The sequence below is a fragment of the Poecilia reticulata genome, chromosome 3 (assembly GCF_904066995.2).
Source record: "Poecilia reticulata chromosome 3, P_reticulata-male-v2, whole genome shotgun sequence".
Classification (NCBI taxonomy): domain Eukaryota; kingdom Metazoa; phylum Chordata; class Actinopteri; order Cyprinodontiformes; family Poeciliidae; genus Poecilia; species Poecilia reticulata.
In genome coordinates, this window is record NC_088832.1 from 1,469,051 (window position 1) to 1,488,433 (window position 19,383).

A 19,383-nucleotide genomic window follows, 5' to 3' on the forward strand; every position below is an offset into this window, starting at 1 on the left:
CCTGACGTATGATGGAGCAGATGTCTTAGCCAGTCCAAATGGCTCTCTAAGACACAACCACACACGCCTATACACACAAGCACACGCACGCACACGCACACACACACACGCACGCACGCACACGCACACCCACACGCACACACACACACACACACACACACACACGCACACAGTGTTGAGCTGACACGCATGCATAAACATGTGTTCACACACATTCCAAATGGTGCGCACACACGTCCATAAACACAAGGAGAGGCAGAAATGCACAAGTCATCTGTTTCACTTGCTCCAGATAGTCCTGTGCTTAATTTTAATGGGAAACGGACAGAAACGGATCACTCTGAACATTTGTTTTTGCCTTCAGCTCGCCTTGCCCTATAAGCATCAGTAGGATGGGGTTATGTGTAAAATATTTTGGAATGTTTGTCTTTGTCACTTTAGATACACTGGATGTAAAAAGAAAGTGTACACGCCCCTGGTATTCACCTTTGTTAGAGGACGAAAAAAATATTAATAATAATAACAAAGAAAAAACTACCTAGAGTAGCCTGTTAGCCATTACATTTTGATTTAGACAATTTACCTACAAGGATTTTTTCAAATCTAGCAGATTGTGATTACATGGCTTACCCACAGCCCTCTTGGGGAGACCCCACAGATCCTCTGTCAATTTCAGTTTTAAATCTAACGGGAGCATTTCAAAACTTTATTTTAGGTTGATGTAGCCATTCTATTGATTGATTTTCACTCTGGATATGACATTTTTTGTCAATATTTATCTGACAAAATATTCGACTTTGATTTTATCAAATCGTAGCACATTCTACGTCAAGGTTGGGGAGAAACTTAAGCTCAAGATGTTCCATTAAAGGTCAAAAATGATGTATGTGAACAGGGGTGTGTACATATTTGAGACCGACTGTATACCTTGTTAGTGCATATAAATCTTTATTTTCCCCTTAAACATTAACAATGTCTTATTAGGGAAGAAAAAACAGAGGATGGAAAAAAAATCTTATCAGTCTAATTTCTGTCTAATTTGGCTCTTAGAATATCATTTTGTCCAGTTAGAGGAATTGAGAATGATCATTTGCATCAGGGACGTTTCCTTATTAAATCAGCACTGAGCCTCTGTTCGGCAGCTCACAGGAGAAGCACTTATTGGGTTAAAAGCTCATCTCGTATGGTTTATTTTAAATATACTCTATGCTTCACAGACACTCTGCTGTAAGAGAAAAGATATCAAATCATTGTCTTTCTTTCTCCAGTCAGGGTTATCTGTCTCTCTCCATGCTCTCCTTCTCCTTTCTTTGCTTTTTTTCTCTTATTCTTTCTTTTTACACTCCTCAGCAGTTCCACCTTCAATTTTCTTTTGTATAGCCCCCTATTCTTTTCTCTCCCGTATCAATATTCTATTGAGTTGGTGTTTGTGGCCCTTTATTTGAGAACTCTGCAGTAGGTCTGCAGATCACAAAGTCTTTTTCTGGAATGGTGCCCTCTAAATAATGATAAATTACTTGAGCAGTATGCCATTTGCTAATTATATCCATGATTTACTACACAGCCCGACTTAAATCATTCAAACCAGCCTTGCGTAACAATGCTTTTTTTCTTCTCTATGAAATGTTTTCCATGCGTATAATCTAAATATTTTATTGGCATATACTTTAAATATATAGAAAGAATGCGTATACAACACACTACAGCCATCCGATTCCCCTTTTATTTATTTTTCCACTAATCTGCATGCCTTTACACACAGTTATTGTTAGCCCTTTTACAGAAATTCCACTCTGGCAACTTTTAATATGTATGTGTTTCAAAAAAAAAAAAAAAAAAAAGAGAAAGAAAAAAAATCAAGCTTAGCATTTTTTCCCTCTTTGTTCATTGTTTAATGAATCCAAATCTGGCTCAGACGCCAAGCCTATTATAATTGCTAGCAGGATGTGTTCTATTTCAACATAAGCATCATTCCTATGGAAGATCAACTTCAGGCAGAATAATGCTGGAGTTAAACCATCATCAGGAATATCCATGAATATGGATGTGAAGCATAAATAAACACATGTAGATGTTATAGAACAGATTCCTCCGTCTTTTACTGTAATATAAATCACTTTCATCTGTATCCTCTGTAGTGAATCATATTGTTCTTTATCACCGGGCTCCAAACAGACATGTGGTCCGCATGTGTTGCCTGCAATTTTCCCCTCGTCCTTTTATTACTTTTACATAGCAGTTTAGCCTAGTTTGTATTCTTATTTGATTCGCTGCAGTGTGGTCAGGGTTGCATTACTCTCAGAGCCCCCCACCTCCTCCCACCAACACACACACACGCACACACAACCCTACATCCCTCCACCCCACAGGAGAAGCTGCAAATGGGGAATGTCCGAGAAATTACACTCTCACTGCCAAGGCACACGCCTGAGAGCAAACAAAGCAAGAGAACAGAGACAGTGACCCCACTCCAAACACACACACACACACCCACGCACACACGCACGCACGCACACACGCACACACGCACACATATTTTGTTATAAATACAGGTCTAGTTACACCCTTCGAAGAACAGATAACATCCAGATAGTTTTGTTCTCAGATGAAATTGTCATCTGTACCAGTGAAGTGAAAGCAGCCTATAGTGAAACGTCTTTATGGTGTTGATATGAGTGATGGCTCACTTGGTGAAGCTGGATCAGCTCATGATCACTGGCCGGCTCCTGTCCTAACACAAGCATATTAACACTTATATAGACATCAGGCAGCGATGGACTGCTGACTGGAAGACAAGAGACTTCCAGTCAGTGGTAGTTGTTGTTGATTGAAAGGCTTTTCTGGTTCATTAGTTATAGCTTATTTTGTTCTTCTTTTCTTTGTTTTAGTATTTATGTATGTTTCTCAAACTTCCTTCTACTTTGAAAAGCTATCTTTTTTTCATGTAGCGAAAGCTGACATTTTTAATATGAACTAATATCCTTTCTCTTAGTGGTTAATGAAATGCATATCTCTTTGGTGAGCTCATTTGACCTAATTTTCTTTGTTGAGGGAGGTTACATGACCCTAGGGTCCACTTTCCCTGCTCCAATAAATAGATTTTGATACAGAATTAAAGTAATAAGCAGGTTAATTATTCACTGTTTTCCTTGTCTTTTTTTTCTCGCTCTCTGTCTCTGTTTTGGCTTCTCAGGAGAGAAACCCTACCGATGCCCTCATTGTGACTATGCTGGCACCCAGTCTGCAAGTCTGAAGTACCACCTGGAGCGCCACCATCGTGAACGTCAAAACGGCTCCAACACATCAGGCTCGTCCTCTGGCCACAACACATCTTCAGACCATAAAGACGATTCTGGGAAAGCAGGTAGTGGCATCTTCGCCCGACCAGATGTACTCCGTAATGTTTTCAAGGGCATGCCAGCCAATCTGGACTTCAGAGCTGGTCCGCTGCTGCCACATCAGTGGGCATCGGCTGGTATCATAGCGCCACACGAACGAGATCGCGATCGTGGGGATCGGCGTTTTGATTCGATCCATTCAGCTGAGAACCTGAAGACTCCGGATGGCCAATCCCCCATTGTTTCAGCAGCTGACAGTGCCGCCAGTTTCTCCGACCTAAGCAGGGCTTACCAAAGTATGATAGGGAACGGAGTCCACTTCCAAGGTTCTCTCCAAGCTTTCATGGACAATTTCGTCCTCAGCTCTATGAAGAAAGATGTTGCTGACAACCACAACCCTGTCCAGCTCCCAATTCAGCGCTACCATGATAACGGTGAGCCCAAAGCCAAACGTGTTGTCTCAAGTGACCAGGAGAAAGATGACAAACCAGAAGTTAAGAAGCATTCAGAGACTGGAAAGCCTGGGTCCCAGTATGAACCTCTCGATCTTTCTGTATCAGTACGTCCGGAGTCTGGACCCGGATCCCTGCCTGGCTCCTCAATCACTGTTCACGATAACGTGGCTTGGCACGGCTGCCTCTTCTGCTCTTTCTCTACTTCCTCTTTGGAGCTCATGGCTCTACACCTTCAAGCTAACCACCTGGGTAAAGCCCAAATGCAGCGGGGTGATGCCGGCAAAGAGATTCAGCAGGAGGTTCTTCCCACCAACTCTACCATTCATTCTTCTAATATCAAGAGCTCTGCTTTGGCGCTGGAGAGAGAAGGAGACAGAGATGGTGAGAAAATCCAGGGAGTTTGGAACAACCACATTGACCAACCGTACAACCCATTCCAAAGTGATTTCTTCAGGAGGTTTGGTGGTCTATATGATGGCTCTTCAAGAGTTACCCCAGGCCTTCAAGGTTATATAGCGGAGCAGGGACTGGAACTGCACAATCAGGTCATTGGAGGAACACCGTCAGCTGTGGATGACCAGATTGGTGACAGGGGTTCCTGTGGAGATACTGAGTACGACCGCATTGGATCAGATGAAGAAATCACAAAAGCTGGAGAGCACAGCACATGTGGAACCCCTTCAAACACCCCAAAGAGACCACAGCTACAGAATAACTCTGAGGAAGAGGATGATGACGGTAGAGTGGCTGAAGAAGAGGAGGAAAGAGATGATGATGATCAAATGGACTTGGAGAGAGAGGAAGCCAGTCCTGTTTCTGACCACAGCCAGTCTCACGCTAAACAGCTGCAAGATGACTCTTCTCTTACTCTAATGAGCAATGCTGGTTTACCAGTGTCCTCCACCACCATGAAGCCACTGTCTCTGGTTCCCCAAGCCCAGAACCAAACCCTGGCGCTGGACAAGCAGTGGCAGCAGGGCCTGGGCCTCCTGTCCTCGGAAGGTGCATCGGGACTTTTGAAGGCTGATCCACAGGCCCACCTAGAGCAGCAAATGACCATGCTGTCTGTCCTCCGAGCCTACAGTAATGACTCCACCCCTACGTTCAACGGACTGGGAGGCGGAAGTGGTGGATCGATCACGGGCAGTGTGAAGAGGTCTGATGGAACTGGTGAGCATGTGTGACACCTCATGACATAGTTAATACTGGAAAGCACACATACACATTTACAAATAACATCACAAAAACAAAAGCCTTATACCTGCATAAAACAACATTTATAAGGTAGATTAAATTGCACCACTGCTGCATACACATAAACCTCAAGCTCACAAATCCATAAACCCTTTATTTTTTGCTTGACACCCACAAAGGTAGTCCCAAACACTCACTAAATATCTCAAGATTGGCCCTGAAGTGATTTGAGCCTTATTTCAAGCAAGTTTAGAAGCTATCAGCCTGGCGACTAGCAACAGATTAATCTTTATTACACGTTTATATTACTGGGAGTGCAGTTCCTCCCTCCTGCTCCTCAGCATGGGGGGAATAACCCTGGATGAGTCAGAGCAGGACCTCAGTTCCCTGTACCATCTCCTCCACATGTCTCTTAACCATCTTAACCCTCATAAAGCCGGCTCCCAAAAGCCCATTACTTTATAAGATTCGTCGATCTATGACCCTGTGAAAAATGAACTGTCAGCTTTCATGATTCTGCTAAGGTTATAGCTGATCCTTGAGACTGAAGGAAAAAAAAGTCTTTTTATCTCACCCTCCCTATTTTTTACAGTGCTCGCTGGTTGCCGAGTGTCTGTATAAAAAGAGAGTAAAAACGAGTGCTGTTGGTCATCGGTATCCATGAGCCCTCTACCAGTGACACATAGTTAATGTCATTGGTTTTAATAAAAATGTTGATATTTTTTTGTTATGTCCAAAGCAAAAAGAAAATCAAGTGGCTGCAAAATGACAGCAAACTCGTTACTTATGGGCACAAGAAAATAAGATAATAATGACTATGAAGTATTCTTAAAAAGAGAGAAAGCCTTTGCAGCAGAAAGTCACACATGCAATAATCTGGAAGCTAGAAATGTAAAGTGGATAGCTGTGTTCGCCGTTACGAATATTTAACTTTGAATTTCAGGCTTTTCTTTTTTTTTTTACACTGCACTAATAATCACATTGAGGCATTATAGTAAACATGAGTAAAATCAAATCCTTTTTTAGAAGTCCTAGAATGTAAATGAGATAAAAGTGATTATTTAGCTTCTCCAAGATGAAGAAATACTTGTGCAGCTTTTCAATAACGTTAGTTATTTCACAAATTGCATAAACTTTGTGTTGCAATAAATATGAACTTTGAAAAGCAAAACCATAAGTTGGGTCAAATGTAAATTGTTTTCCAGATATAAACAGGATTTTGATTACCGTATTTTCCGCACTATAAGGCGCACCTTCAATGAATTACCTATTTTAAAACTTTTTCCATATATAAGGCGCAACACATTATAAGGCGCATAGAATAGACGCTATAGTTAGGGTTGCCACCCGTCCTGTATTGAACCGATATGGGACGCGATTTGTTTCGTACTATACAAATGTGAATGTGTAATAATAAAGAAGTGGTCCCCGAGTACTTTATATAGTAGGCTGCCGCAGTCATTGTTTCACTCACGGTGTTGGTGTTGCGATATTGTGCCCAAATGCTTTCTGGGTAACACAGACCAACCGACAAGCCCACCAATCTCTCTTCCCATGAGCCCCCGCCGGCTTTAAATGTATAGGGACTGGTCCCTTGGTAACCATAGTTGAAGCACCCTGGATGAATATCTAAAGCCACTTTGTTGACATAAAGAATGTCAACAAAACAGTCCGACTCGGGTGGCGAGGAGAGCCACCCGAGTCGGACTGGACTCGGGTGGCCGGGGCGTGGCCGGACGATGGTCACCCTTCTCCGGTCGCGCACAGCATGTTTGTGGAGAACCTGGTGCTAAATGACCTGCAGACGACTTGATTATCAGGTCGGTACGTAGATAGGTCAGTCAAACTTTATTAACAAACCAGCGTTCTGACAACTATCCCAGCATGCACCGCGCGCTTCTTCTTCTACTGGCGAAAATGAAGTCGGCGGCTGCTTACCGTAGTTGCTAGACCCGTTGTGGCTCAATATTGGTCCATATATAAGGTGCACTGTCGGCTTTTGAGGAAATTGAAGGTTTTTAGGTGCACCTTATAGTGTGGAAAATTTGGTAGTTAAATATAAAAAAAATCACTATAATTCTGTATAACATACTTCACGTTAACTGTTAATTATTTTTCATTTATTTGGCAAAAAGTTGTTTAAAACTGCTGGGCCATTATAGTCATTAACTGTCAGTGCATTTGGTTTCTTATTGTCCACTTAGTTTTTTAATCTATGGTACTTCAGTTTATGTTTAACTGCAAAAATTGCAATTTTCTGATTGTATTTCTGTATTCGGGTGAAATATACTGCAACTAGTAGCTCGGTTTGGTCGCAGTCATCATCAAATGTTCTCTAAAAAACATCTGAGTTGTAGTTGAAATGAGTTGAGATAGAAGCATAAGGGAAGAGCATGGATATGGTGTTTTCAGGACAAAATAACATTTTTACCATCCTTGTTGACAACACGGTCAGTGTGTGCTATTATCCTTCCTGTTTCTGCCGGTCCTGGTTCATACGCTACTGCTGCGTGGCTGGAAGGGAAATAATAGGCACACTTGTCTCAGTAAAATGCACTATTACAGTCCTTCTTTATGTGTCCACTTGTAAACCCCTTGTGTTGGGGGGTCACCCGCAGCTTGAACAAAAAAAAAAAAAAAGAGACACACATTCCACTGTTACATGGTGGGTGGAAAAAAAAAGAAGAAGGTGGGGGTAGTAGCGCAGACGTCTGTAAAACTCAATTCAGACCTGGCAAAATGTGATTATCTTGAGTGGGTTTGCATTAGGTTTGTATGCAAATATGGCATAAATCATTAATATTGAAATTCTCCCCTGAATGTGCGGGAAGCGTCGTAAGGCACGCGTTGCACGTTTGGACTGACCGCTTCTTCATTAGTATGCCCGGAGGAGGCACAACGGGCCACAATATACATGAGTCTAGTTGCACTTTGACTTTTAACAGATATAGATGAAGATGTGAGGATTTACACAAACACACACTCAACCTGTCTGTGATATTAAAGCACGCCTCAAACTGGCCCTGAAAATTAGGTTTATCAATAAATGTCATTAGCAGCATCAGTGGCCCTGAGGTTTCTGTAATCAGACAAGGTATCTGGTTACTTAAGTACAGTTCATAGTAAAGATTGATATATACCCACACCATTTGCTGTACTCTAGGTGTGCTTAACACAATCAATACTTGGCTGTGCTGTAGACCTATCTATAGCCATGCATTATCAAACATGAAGTATTACATTATTCAAACGGTGCTGTACACGCCAGGTCTGCTTGCGAACATTGCTCCTCACGTTGTATTACTCACGTTACCTCAACCCCCTTGTTCACTTAATATATTAAATGTGGTGTGGGACTTTGGAAGGTTGAGACTGACAAGCTGGAGAGCGTCGTGCTCAGAGGATTTTAGAGCAGAAAATGGCAGCGCTCATAGCTGAGCACCTCTTAGAATTAGAGGAGTAGGCAAAAGAAAGAAGCCAGGGAAATGCTTGGATGTGTTCAATTAGACCCATCAGAATATCAAGGACTCTTATGGTATACTCTGTAGTTCTCCTAATAATTGCTGTTTTGTTTGCGTTAGTGAAAAAAAGGGCTCTCGCTTCGCTATTTTATGCTTTATAAATGTATGACAAATATGCTGTTACAACCTTTTGTTTTAATGCACGATCTTTGCGACAGGTACGAAACCTTTAGTCATCTTTCCATGGTTTTCTTCTAGATTCCTCCTCCAAACTTCTAAAGGCATCCATTTTAGATGAATTGGTGTAATCCTTGTTGACAAAATGGTTTATTTGTCATGCCTAACTGAATAGTTTACTGCCTTGCACAAGTTTTTCACACGCAAGTTTGCATATGAATGCAAGTAAACCAAAATTTACATGTACGACTTTCTTCGATATTGGGGAAATTTGCTCAATTAGTTGCAGTCCCCCTGTTTACCCAATGACTGTGAGCAGGATCAATAAAATCATTGTAACGTGTTCACGTTACTCTTGTTTTTTATTTCTTTTATTAAACAATGTAATTAAGCCATCTGTCTCCACATATTAATGCTCTTTCATGGAACCTTACCCTTTTAAAGATGAGATACATTGTACCACTAAGCATGAAACGAACTCCAGAATCTGAAACTTTTCTAAAAATTTAAATGAAAACAAAAAAACGATTGTCCAGTTTCCCTACTTTTTTCCCCACCAGATCAGTGTAGTCATGTCTAATTCAGCCATTTTGTGCTATTTTTGGTTACCAGTCTAACTTGATTAAAACTTGAACCAACATCTGAGTGCCCAGATGGAAATAACTGATGTTTCTCTGTTTGGACCAATACAAGCTCACTGGCGTCCCCTTCTCCCCCCCACGCCTCCCTCCTTTAAATTCCTGCATTTCACTTTCCCACACTCCAGGATCCATCCTTTTTCTGTTTTTCTCACTCTCAAGTCTTTCTTTCTTTTGCTTGTTGCTTGAGGGCATGGGCTCCTCCAGTGATTAAGCCATCTGGAGGCCTGTCTGTCTGTCTCTCTGTCTGTATGTCTGCATGTGTGTGTGTGTGTGTGTCTGTGTTTTACTGAGAGGAAGACTACTGTTTGTGATGCGCTTCCCCAAGCTCTCATTGTGCACCTCCATCGTGCCGGAGTGACAGTTCTGACGGCTGGTGAAGGCAAGGTGCTATTTCCCACGTGCGGTGATATTACCAGTTTAACTTGTGCAGAGGTGCATTATCACCTTGTCACCCAAAAGAACAAAATAGTGTAGTTTTCAAGGAGCAATCAAATGTAATAGCTGCTGTCAAGCTGCAAACCTGTTGCTCTCACTCTCTAAAAATATTCCCCCCCACTTACTAATTCCCATATATCAGTGGGCTGCTGAAAGCTTCTATCTGAAACAGAATCATATTCTTCCTTTCTTGGCTTTTCTCAGCCATTCTTACTAATACCACCAATAATATCGGTCACATCGTGTTTCCTGTAAGTACAGCGCAGTGAATGAGAGGCAGGATCGAGTTGCGCTTGATAAGAAAAATGGAGACGAATGGTGGATGATTGCAAAGTTGCATGACAATTATTCCATTCAGTGCTACAGAGACGGGATGGGGAGAAACCAGCATGAGAACAGTCACAGAAAGTATACGTATGTGAGTTTATATATTTGTGCAAATAAAGCGCTTTCATGTCTATATATTGTTGCACCCACCGCATGTTTGCAGAGTATTTGATATTGGAAAACATTAAACAATGGGTTATAAATTAGCCTTCTAACCCGATATATTTGACATGATCTCTGCTTCCCATCTCGTTAGTTTGCTGTTTGTTGCTTTTCTTCCTTGACTCCTGTAGACTTTGTTCAGTTTGAGTTGCTCCTCTTAAGAATGCAACGTTCCCTTCCCCAGGCGCCCTGGAGATGTGAAGAGGATGCCTCAGAGGAGTTGTACTCATAAAGCTCCTCATCCTCCGAGGAAGAAACAGAGAGAGACAGCACATTGTGTGTGTGTGTGTGTGTGTTTTAGAGAGAGAGAGGAGAGAGAGATTGAAAGAAAACAGCACTGCCAGGAAAAGACACGCAGGCATAATAACTACACTTACAAAGCAAGTCGACACATAATGAGACAATGCCGCAGCAACTTCAAGGAAAAATACAGATATATAAAACACAACAGAGAGCAAGGCAGAGCGGGGAGGAAAACAAGGGATTGTGGGGGTACGGAAAAAAAAAATTATAAAAAAACGAAGAAACTATGTCAACTTTTATTTCCTCTGCGATTCCACATCAATGGAGCCGTGCCGTGATACTAATAAAAACAAAAAAATATACACAGGTAGAGACGCACAGGCGGCAAGTTGCTGTGTTTGAAAAGCTCTGTGGCAATTAAGGACAAATAAGTTGCGTTATTTCCCCGTCGCAGGGAATGATCCCGACCACTTGCTAAAAGAATAAAAAAATAAATAAATCTTGTTTGATTTAACATAAAAAAAAAGAAAAGCTCAGACAAGCAAATAAATAAGAGCCAAATAAATAAAGTTGGCGAGGGAGAGAAAAGGGGGGGGAGGGGGGACAAAACCGCAGGGGGAATAAGAATAGCGAGCGTCGAAACAAATCACCCCGCAACGTTACAACATTAGCAGTTAGAAAATACACTTAATTCCTCAGCAGAGATGGATATAAACTGCATTGTTGCGTTGCAAATCCCACCGACTGGATTTAAACGGCTGCATTGTTTTATTAGGGAAATATGGGGGTGGAGGAACGCTGCTTATTCTAATTACAGTGATTTAATCAGGATTAGAGAGGTTACCTGGATGAGACGAGGGGGCATCTGTGGCAAGGGCACATGCTTTTAGACAGCCGGGTTCTATGCGCCGGGATGTTCCGAAGGGTCCCGGCCCTTATCGGAACTCATCTGCGAGCGCTTCCCAACACAATGGCTTTCTTTGCTCTTGGATGTGTAAACACTGGCCTATTTGTTCTGCATCTCTGTCCCTCTTTGCGCCGTCTTTATTTCTTTCTTTTTTTTTCCTCCCCTCCCTCCCTCTTGCCTAGTTAAACAGCAGGCAGAGGGAATCCATTTTAATCTGATTAATAACTTAGTTGATCACATATAACCCAATTTTCAGTCAGTGCCGTCCTTGTGCGCCCAGCCACGCCCGCGCTGACCTTTTCCAGTCGCCTCAGTAGCATTAAAGCACAATCAGCTCCATTGTTCTGTCAAAAAAAGCTGAGGATATTTGACATCATAACAAAAATTTAATGTGCCTATCTTTTTAAATGGGATATTTTTTGTTAAAGGCCAGGCATGTAGTTGAAGTGAATGTGTCTGTATGTTGAGGGTGTGTGTAGGTGCGTGTGCGTGTGTGTGTGTGTGTGTTGGGGGCTTACGACAAGTGGGATTTGTGTTTCCTGGGTCAAAGAGATGGGAACAAGTTTTCCCATGAATTCACAGTAATATGAATCATCCTTTTAAAACAGATATGGTTACATATTAGTTTTGAAAGGTACAGTAACTGTCTGAGGCATAAGCCACCTTGCAACACTGGGGCCCTTTGTTCCTTGCCGAGCTAATAACTGGCCCCTGATCCTCATCTCCTGCTGGTTAGGGAAGAACTCCCTCCCCCCCCCTCCCCCCCGCGCTTATCCTTTTTCTCCTGAATGTAACTTTGATTACACCGTTATATGAGCTTCATTTTGTCATTTCAGTTTCACTCGGCATGTTTGGCGCTGAGAGATTTGTATTCAGGATTGGCAATTATGATTAGAATGCCACAAAGTAAGCCTTGTGAGCTTTTTCTGAAATGACAAGTGAGAAATAGAAAGAAATATCCTTCCTTTTTTCCCTCTTTCTTCCTCTGTTCTCTCTCTCTCTCTGTTTCTCTCTCTATTTTTCTTGCCCATACACACAGGAAATATGAATCAAATATTCATGAGGTGGGCCGAGGCTCTCGTGCACCCATATGTTTCCTCATTCAAGCAGCTTGCAGTGGACAGAGGCATCCATCCAGCTAGTGTGACACAGCCGAGTGTGACAGAGAGCATGACAACACCCCTCCACCACCTATCACCACAGCCGTCGCCATCCAGCATGACAATCGTCAAATAGGTTGCATCAGATCAGACACTCGGCGCGCTCCTCGGTCTCCTCCACTGCCCCTCTTTGACTCCGGCTGTATTGCTTTAACTTTTTTTTTTATTTCTCCCAATTAGGGACGGGTAACGCAGGGTTAAACTTTCATTCTAATGCTCTGTGGTTTCTATTCAAGTAAAAAGTTTCACAGTTAAGCTGTATTTAAATCTATAACTGCAGTCTTTATGAGCCTGTCAAACCCAAGTAATATCTCTAACCCTGACTTGCTCTGTATGCATATTGAAAAGCACATGATATATGATTCTGGATGTGAGGAAATATCAGATTTTTTTTCTGAGTAGTGCACATATAGTGGGATCAAAGGTGTGGAATTCACAGAGTACTGATGCATCAGACCTGGGTATGTTAGCTGTCGTTGAAATTATATATTTTTTATACATATGGATCAGAAAATAAAATTTCCCTTGGAGATTTCAGGAAAGTGCCTCCAAGTGGTCAAATAAGTATCATTCAAGTTCAACAGAAAGTTACCATCAGTTTCACTATCAGTTTCAAGTATTTAGCATGCCAGCTGAGTGCGTAGCACAGTGGGAGATGCATTATGTTATTAATAGATTATTGTTGCAGTATGTGAGTCACTACCATGGCAGTGGCACATGTGGTGAAACCTTCTGACATTAAATAATCAGTGGCAACCTGGTTGATGTGGTTGTCAAACTGTGTACCACAGTACTGACATCACTGTGAGCCTATGCTAGAGTTTCATTTATCCAATGAAACAATTGACACGAAAGGGAGATACTTAAGAGTGTAACAGAATGTAATAGAATAAAACTGATCAAACTGTCCTTTACTAAAACAGCTACACTGAGTAGTGCAAGTTATGTTGCTGAACCATGCATAATAATTGCATTCGGTCATATTTTGAAACAAAACACAAAATTCATGGATGGCCTCATTCGACCAGCAGTGGAAAACCTTTAAAAACGTACCAGCTTAATCATACTGGTAGTTTTTCATCATAAAATAGGTTTGATGATCATAAAAGAGCTTTATTTTGGTAAATTGACATTTAAAACAGGGAAAAAAGTAAAATGCTATTTTACAAACCAATAATTTACCAATAAAGGAATAGGCTGAAGAAAAGGATTATATTTGCCCACCCTACTCTGCAGTCGACATTAATGAAAGATACTGTCCATATTCTTACATACATACATACATGCATACATTTGTATTTAAATATCCATGTATATACGTATATTCACATACTCACATTAAATATATATATGGTTACACAATATACACATACATATACATAATAGTATAATCTTTTATAAGTTTACATTTAAGGCTTTTTTAAAGCGCAACATAAAAGCACATAATTTGAAGTCATCATTCAGTTGATACCAAAGTTTGAAACAAATAACTGTCAAACTTTCGCAGTAAAACTTTGGAAACTTTGGAAGTAAAGTTTCTAGTAAAGTTTACTAGATTTTACATTACTTTAGCATGTTCAAATATTAACAAACTTCATAAATTATAAAGTATAGTTTATTAGTGATGTTTTTGCCACCATATAAGTTGTAAGCTTGCAAAGATCACAGTTCTCCAAAAAATGGAGAGGGTCCTCCCCTCCGAGCTGAATGTTTGGACTTAGATATTTTTCAGAGTTTCGTTCCTCCTGTAAAGTGGAGACCCACTAGTGGATGGGAGCATTCCACCGCTCCCATCCCAGCCTGGAGGGTCTCTTTCTGACCACGCCGTGCTGACAGCCCTTCTGATCTGAACGTTTGGACTGGGAAAGTTTGCAACGTCAGAACTTTTTTGGCAAATGTATTTCCATATTTCGCTTAACTCTTTTTCAAAATTGCCAAAAACCAAATCAAAATTGTGAAATTTGGGCAGAAAAATCTGCTGAACGTTGGAAACGTTGCTACCTTGTATGGTAAAGAAACTGCTCTATTTCATGAAAGATAACTGGTCCAAATGGGATAATTAAAAATGAGATTGAGAGAAAGAAAGTTTTCAAACACTTTTTAGCTATAACAAACTATATACTATAGTAATTATACTATAGTATAATTAAATGATGTTTGAATGGAAGTAGAAAATGATCAAATGGGAACTCTCAAGTATGAAATGAGTGTACAAACAGGTGAGGTAATGAGTTGACCCGGAGCTAATGCCAGTCAGCTAACTGCTATCACGATTGTTTTTTCACAACTAACCATACGATTTTTGCCCATTCCTACTTCTAATAATCCTTTATTTTTTTTCGAAAGACAAGTCCTTCGAGCTCCATGATTCACTTTCCAGGAATCCTTGTAAAAAATCAAGACGCATAGCATAAACAGCTTCTTTTAATATGCCTTGATAGGAATGAAAATGATGTAGTAGGGGAAGGACTGGGAGGAGGGGGGTGGGATTAAAACTGAAGGGGATTAGCAGTATACTTTAAGATAAATCTGTTTTAATGTGAAACCTCATCCCCGCTCATTCCGGGGTAACCACTCTTGTTAACTGCTTCGCTATCGCTCCTTTTAATGCGCCCTGTTTTTTTTTCTTCCTTTCTTTTTTTTTCTTTTCTGCTCAGCAACTTTTAAGTACAGGCTTTTGGACGCGGCAGTGCACCGCTAACTCTGCCAGTTACACAAACAACGTCCCTTTCTGAGCATTTAAACACAGAACAATGGCAGAGCACATAGCTGCGCACATTAATGCTTTTGTATATTGATGGGAGGGTGGTGGAGGGGGGGGGTGAGATGGGCTGAAGCAGGAAAGCGAAAGAGAAGAAAAGAGATAAGCAGAGCTTGGCTGCACTGCCCCTCCATCCCTCCATCTCCCTCTTTTTTTTCTCCTCCTCGCTGTCTCTATGACTGAGGGAAAAAAGTCTCTTTCCATCATCAAATCCAGGCTGATCTGTATGCATTGAAGGCTAAACAGACAAACATCATATTCTCCGTCTCCAGACTTTAATTGACTGAACAAGGATTGGTCACACTTTTAAGAAGCGTTCCGTAATGGATTTCCATTTTTGTTTCTCTTTTAACTGGCAGTGCGAAGGGGAAGCCATAAATGCTGTCTTTATTACTGAAAACAACAGCCGCCTCTCTCTTTCTCTCTCTCTCGATCTATCTGGCTTCTTCCATTATTCCGTATCTATTTATTTTTAATTTTTTGCGTGTTTGTGTGTGTGTATGCGTGTGTGTGTGTGTGTGTGTGTGTGTGTGTGTTTTCTCACCATAAAAGATGATATCAGTGTAACGGTCGGCAGGCGTTGCAAGGTCAACTCTGCCCGACAGATGACAAACGATCTCAAGATGGCCACATCATCTGTCCTGTAGCTGTTGGCTGCAACAGGGATGAACACACACATCTTTTTTCTGCCGATTTTATTTGAATTTGTTTGTACCGTTGCATGGGGGAGAAAAAAGAGAGAAAAAACCAACTGGTTCTCGAGTAGAAATGTTTTAGGTCAAAAAACAGAATAAATGTAAAGTGTGCGTGCGTGCGTGCGTGCGTGCGTGCGTGCGTGCGTGCGTGCGTGCGTGCGTGCGTGCGTGCGTGCGTGCGTGCATATGTGTGTGTTTGTTTGGGGGGTGATGGAGGTGGCAGTTGATGGGTCAAATGGACAAAAAGGGAATTTTTTTTCAGAAGGTCTGTTTTTGTCAGGCTTCTGTATCAAGAAGTGGGCTTGGCATAAAACAGGGGCTCAGAATTATGGACAAGCTGCTCATCAGATGGGAGCTGGGTTTATTTTTGTGGCCCACCCCCCGCCTCCCCTCCACCCATCCATCAATACCTCCCATCCTTTGACACCTCTCCTATTTTCTACCAACCTAAAATGGATCTGGTTCTCTGTAACCGGATGTATCCAGACTGGACAAAAAAAACTTTGTTTCTCTCCTGCAGGGCAGAACTTTTCAGTTCAGTTGTCTTTCTGTTGTGGCCACTTGAGGCTGAACACTGAACCTGCTTTGTTTTTTATCTGACTTTCTTCTAATCACACTCTCTCACCAACATTCCTTCTTGTTGATCGCTGGCTATCAGCAGGAAGTCTTCAACGTTCCATCATGTTTGTTCTTCATTTCTCGACTCTCCTTCAAACAGCATATGGACCAGTTGTTCAAACAGCCAGTTTTCCATCTGTCAGCTCTCACCAGTCATCATCAGGTTAAATGTTAGTGTCCGATTTGTTTCTCAACAGTATCGGAAATGGCTGTGATTTCTAAGATCTTATTGATAAGAGCTTTCTGAAACTAGTATATCTTCATCACCAGCTGTAAATTATAGAGATAAACCCTGGACAGACATAAGGGCCACAGTGTACCCTTAATATCTAACTAGCCCTCAAGTTTCTCACTTTAATAAAACCAGAACATCCTCAGAATCAACATTAATTACTGATTTGTAAAACAGTTAAATAACAAGCATTGAATATTCATATGTAAAAGGTTTGGGCCTAAAATAGGCCTTTGGGTTTAGTTACAAGAAGATTCTCTTTAATGGAACAGTTAATACCAGGGTTCATTTTATTTACTCATCCTTTTACAGTTTTGTCTTCAGTTCAGTTTAGTTTTTAAAAAAATCAAATACGTTCAGAAGATAAGAGTCCATAACCGTTCTTTCAGAATCCACATGTACTACCGACTCAGAAGGCCTGGGTAATTCTTCACAAACGGCTCTGGAGTTGGAGGTAGCTCTCCATTAAAGATTTCACAGAAATATGAAAAAGATCAAATCGGACCTTTAAGGAGGTCGAAGACAACATTAAACATCTATATGTTTGTTCAATATTTAAAAATTTTAATTATTAAAATAAAGGTTTTGTCTTTAGCTATAGGTTCATTTTTTGAAAGAAACTAAACAACATTTTTGAAAGAAAATAAAAGCTGTAAATCCGCAACACTAAATATTGTGAAGTAATGATTTGTTTCCATCTTAACAATACAAAGCACACAAAATCATTAAACTGTAAAGTCCTTGGTTGTCCAAGTGTACGTTGGTCCAAATCTTGTTTTATGATGAACGTTTAGAAAACTGAAATGACCAGATCAATGAAATGCTTTGTTAAATTCTACTGAACACAATAAACTCATCGCTGATTAACTGTAGAAAGGTTTTGTAAAAGTCCAACAGTTTCTCAAGCAGAGGAAATGAGGAAACAGGAAGTAAAGTGACTTGTTGTCACTCTTTATATTCCCATCAGGAGGGTAGAAAGGATTCAGTTTGGTAACCATGTACATGTGCTTCATCTTGGATTACATTAATACTTTTACTTATTTATAAAAAATAAAAACAGGGGGTTTAACGTTTCACACCCAAACACAATTTAAGATCTAGAGCAGAAAGGTCATGAATCTCAGTTTTGATGTTGTGAAGGGGCCAAAAATCCAGTAACCTTAGAAACTAAAATATTGACAGCTTACAATTTAAAGCTGTGATTATAAAAATCAAACATAAAATATGTTTATTTAAAGTTAAGCTTACATGAAAACTGTGAAATTTTTTAGAAAAGATTCAGATTTTTCTCTAAATGCGAGTTTGGAAGAAAATCTGGAAACTAAAGCAGATTTTCACCTTCAGTTTTCTTTTTACTTTCATATCCAGATCTAGAAAGGATACAAGTAATTTCCTTATTTCCCACAAGATCTCTGGAACCCTGGGATATTGAGAGGTCATGCAAGAACAGAAGAAAAACTAAGATGTTAATCTGTCTAAACTGCCTCTCAAAGGAAGAATTCTTCTTCTAACAATAACTTTCTTTCTGAGATTTGTTACATTCAAAACAAAATATCGTCTTTTGCTCAAAAGTTTAAAAAACTGTTTCATCTGAAACGTTCTGCAACTTCTTCTTACCGTCATCAGTTTAACAATTTTTTTTTTGTTTCTCTGTTTACTTTAATGCAATGAGATTGTTTTCCTTCTCTTAGAAGAAGGGTTTGTTTATTCCCATGAAGTATTGGATGCTAAAAAAAATGTTTTAATAAAAGATGAAGGAAGTTTGTTGAATTCCATTAAATTTCCACCCAGTTTTCAGCATTTTTGAGTTATTCATATTTAGTCCATGTGCAAGTGGTCTTACATTAGATTCCCCTTTACACAATGAAGGCTGCTTTATCGGCTTTTTTGGGGGGAATGCAGAGGTTGCAGTATTGGATCTCGCACCTATTGAAGCTGACATGGTATAACAAAGCGTGCGGGGCCAAAAAGTAATGATCATATACAAATATCAATATGAGAAAGAGTGTGTGCTAAAGAAGACACATGGCTATTGATGTTTAAATAACTGTAGCGTCAGAGAGATGGAGAGAGGGGGGGAAAAATGTGAATCATATTTTCTCCGTGTGTCTGCGGGGAAAAGGAGGCACCTAATCGAACACATCCCTCGAGGCGCAAACAGGGGAGTCAAGGGCGAGATAGGCAAAAAAAAAAAAAAAGAAGAAAAAACACGGCTTCTTTCACTTTTTACCTTCTTTCTGCATTAAACAGATAAAAACAAACAGAGTTGTTTTACGGACAATAAATGTGTTCCGTAAACTGTCATGTCCTTAAAAGTGTCCCTTTCACTTGCGTGTCTTTTAATTTTGCAGGTCGTGTGTCACTGCATTTGCATTTCAAAAACTCCCGTTTGAAAAGCCTGGTTTAAATGCCAAGATGCGAATTGATGACAATCACCACGAGTCGAAAGCAGAAAAAAAATTCCTCAATCCTCCGCTTCTCACAGCTGACATTAAAGCTAAACCCGTTGGCCACGACAGAACACAAAACAAATATACATTTATCGCTGCCGCCTCCTCCTCGTCTTCCCGCGTCAAC

General features: G+C 40.6%; 1 protein-coding gene across 10 annotated transcripts in view; it reads left to right on the forward strand.

Annotated features, from left to right (window-relative positions):
- The window catches only part of znf536 (zinc finger protein 536), a 233,865-nt gene that overhangs the window by 177,878 nt on the left and 36,604 nt on the right, over window positions 1-19,383 (forward strand). For all 10 annotated transcript variants that reach the window (XM_081604910.1, XM_081604909.1, XM_081604912.1 and 7 more), the window contains one exon: window positions 3,194-4,963. In XM_081604910.1, the coding sequence (XP_081461036.1) occupies window positions 3,194-4,963 (1,770 nt within the window). The remainder of the gene's footprint in view (window positions 1-3,193; window positions 4,964-19,383) is intronic.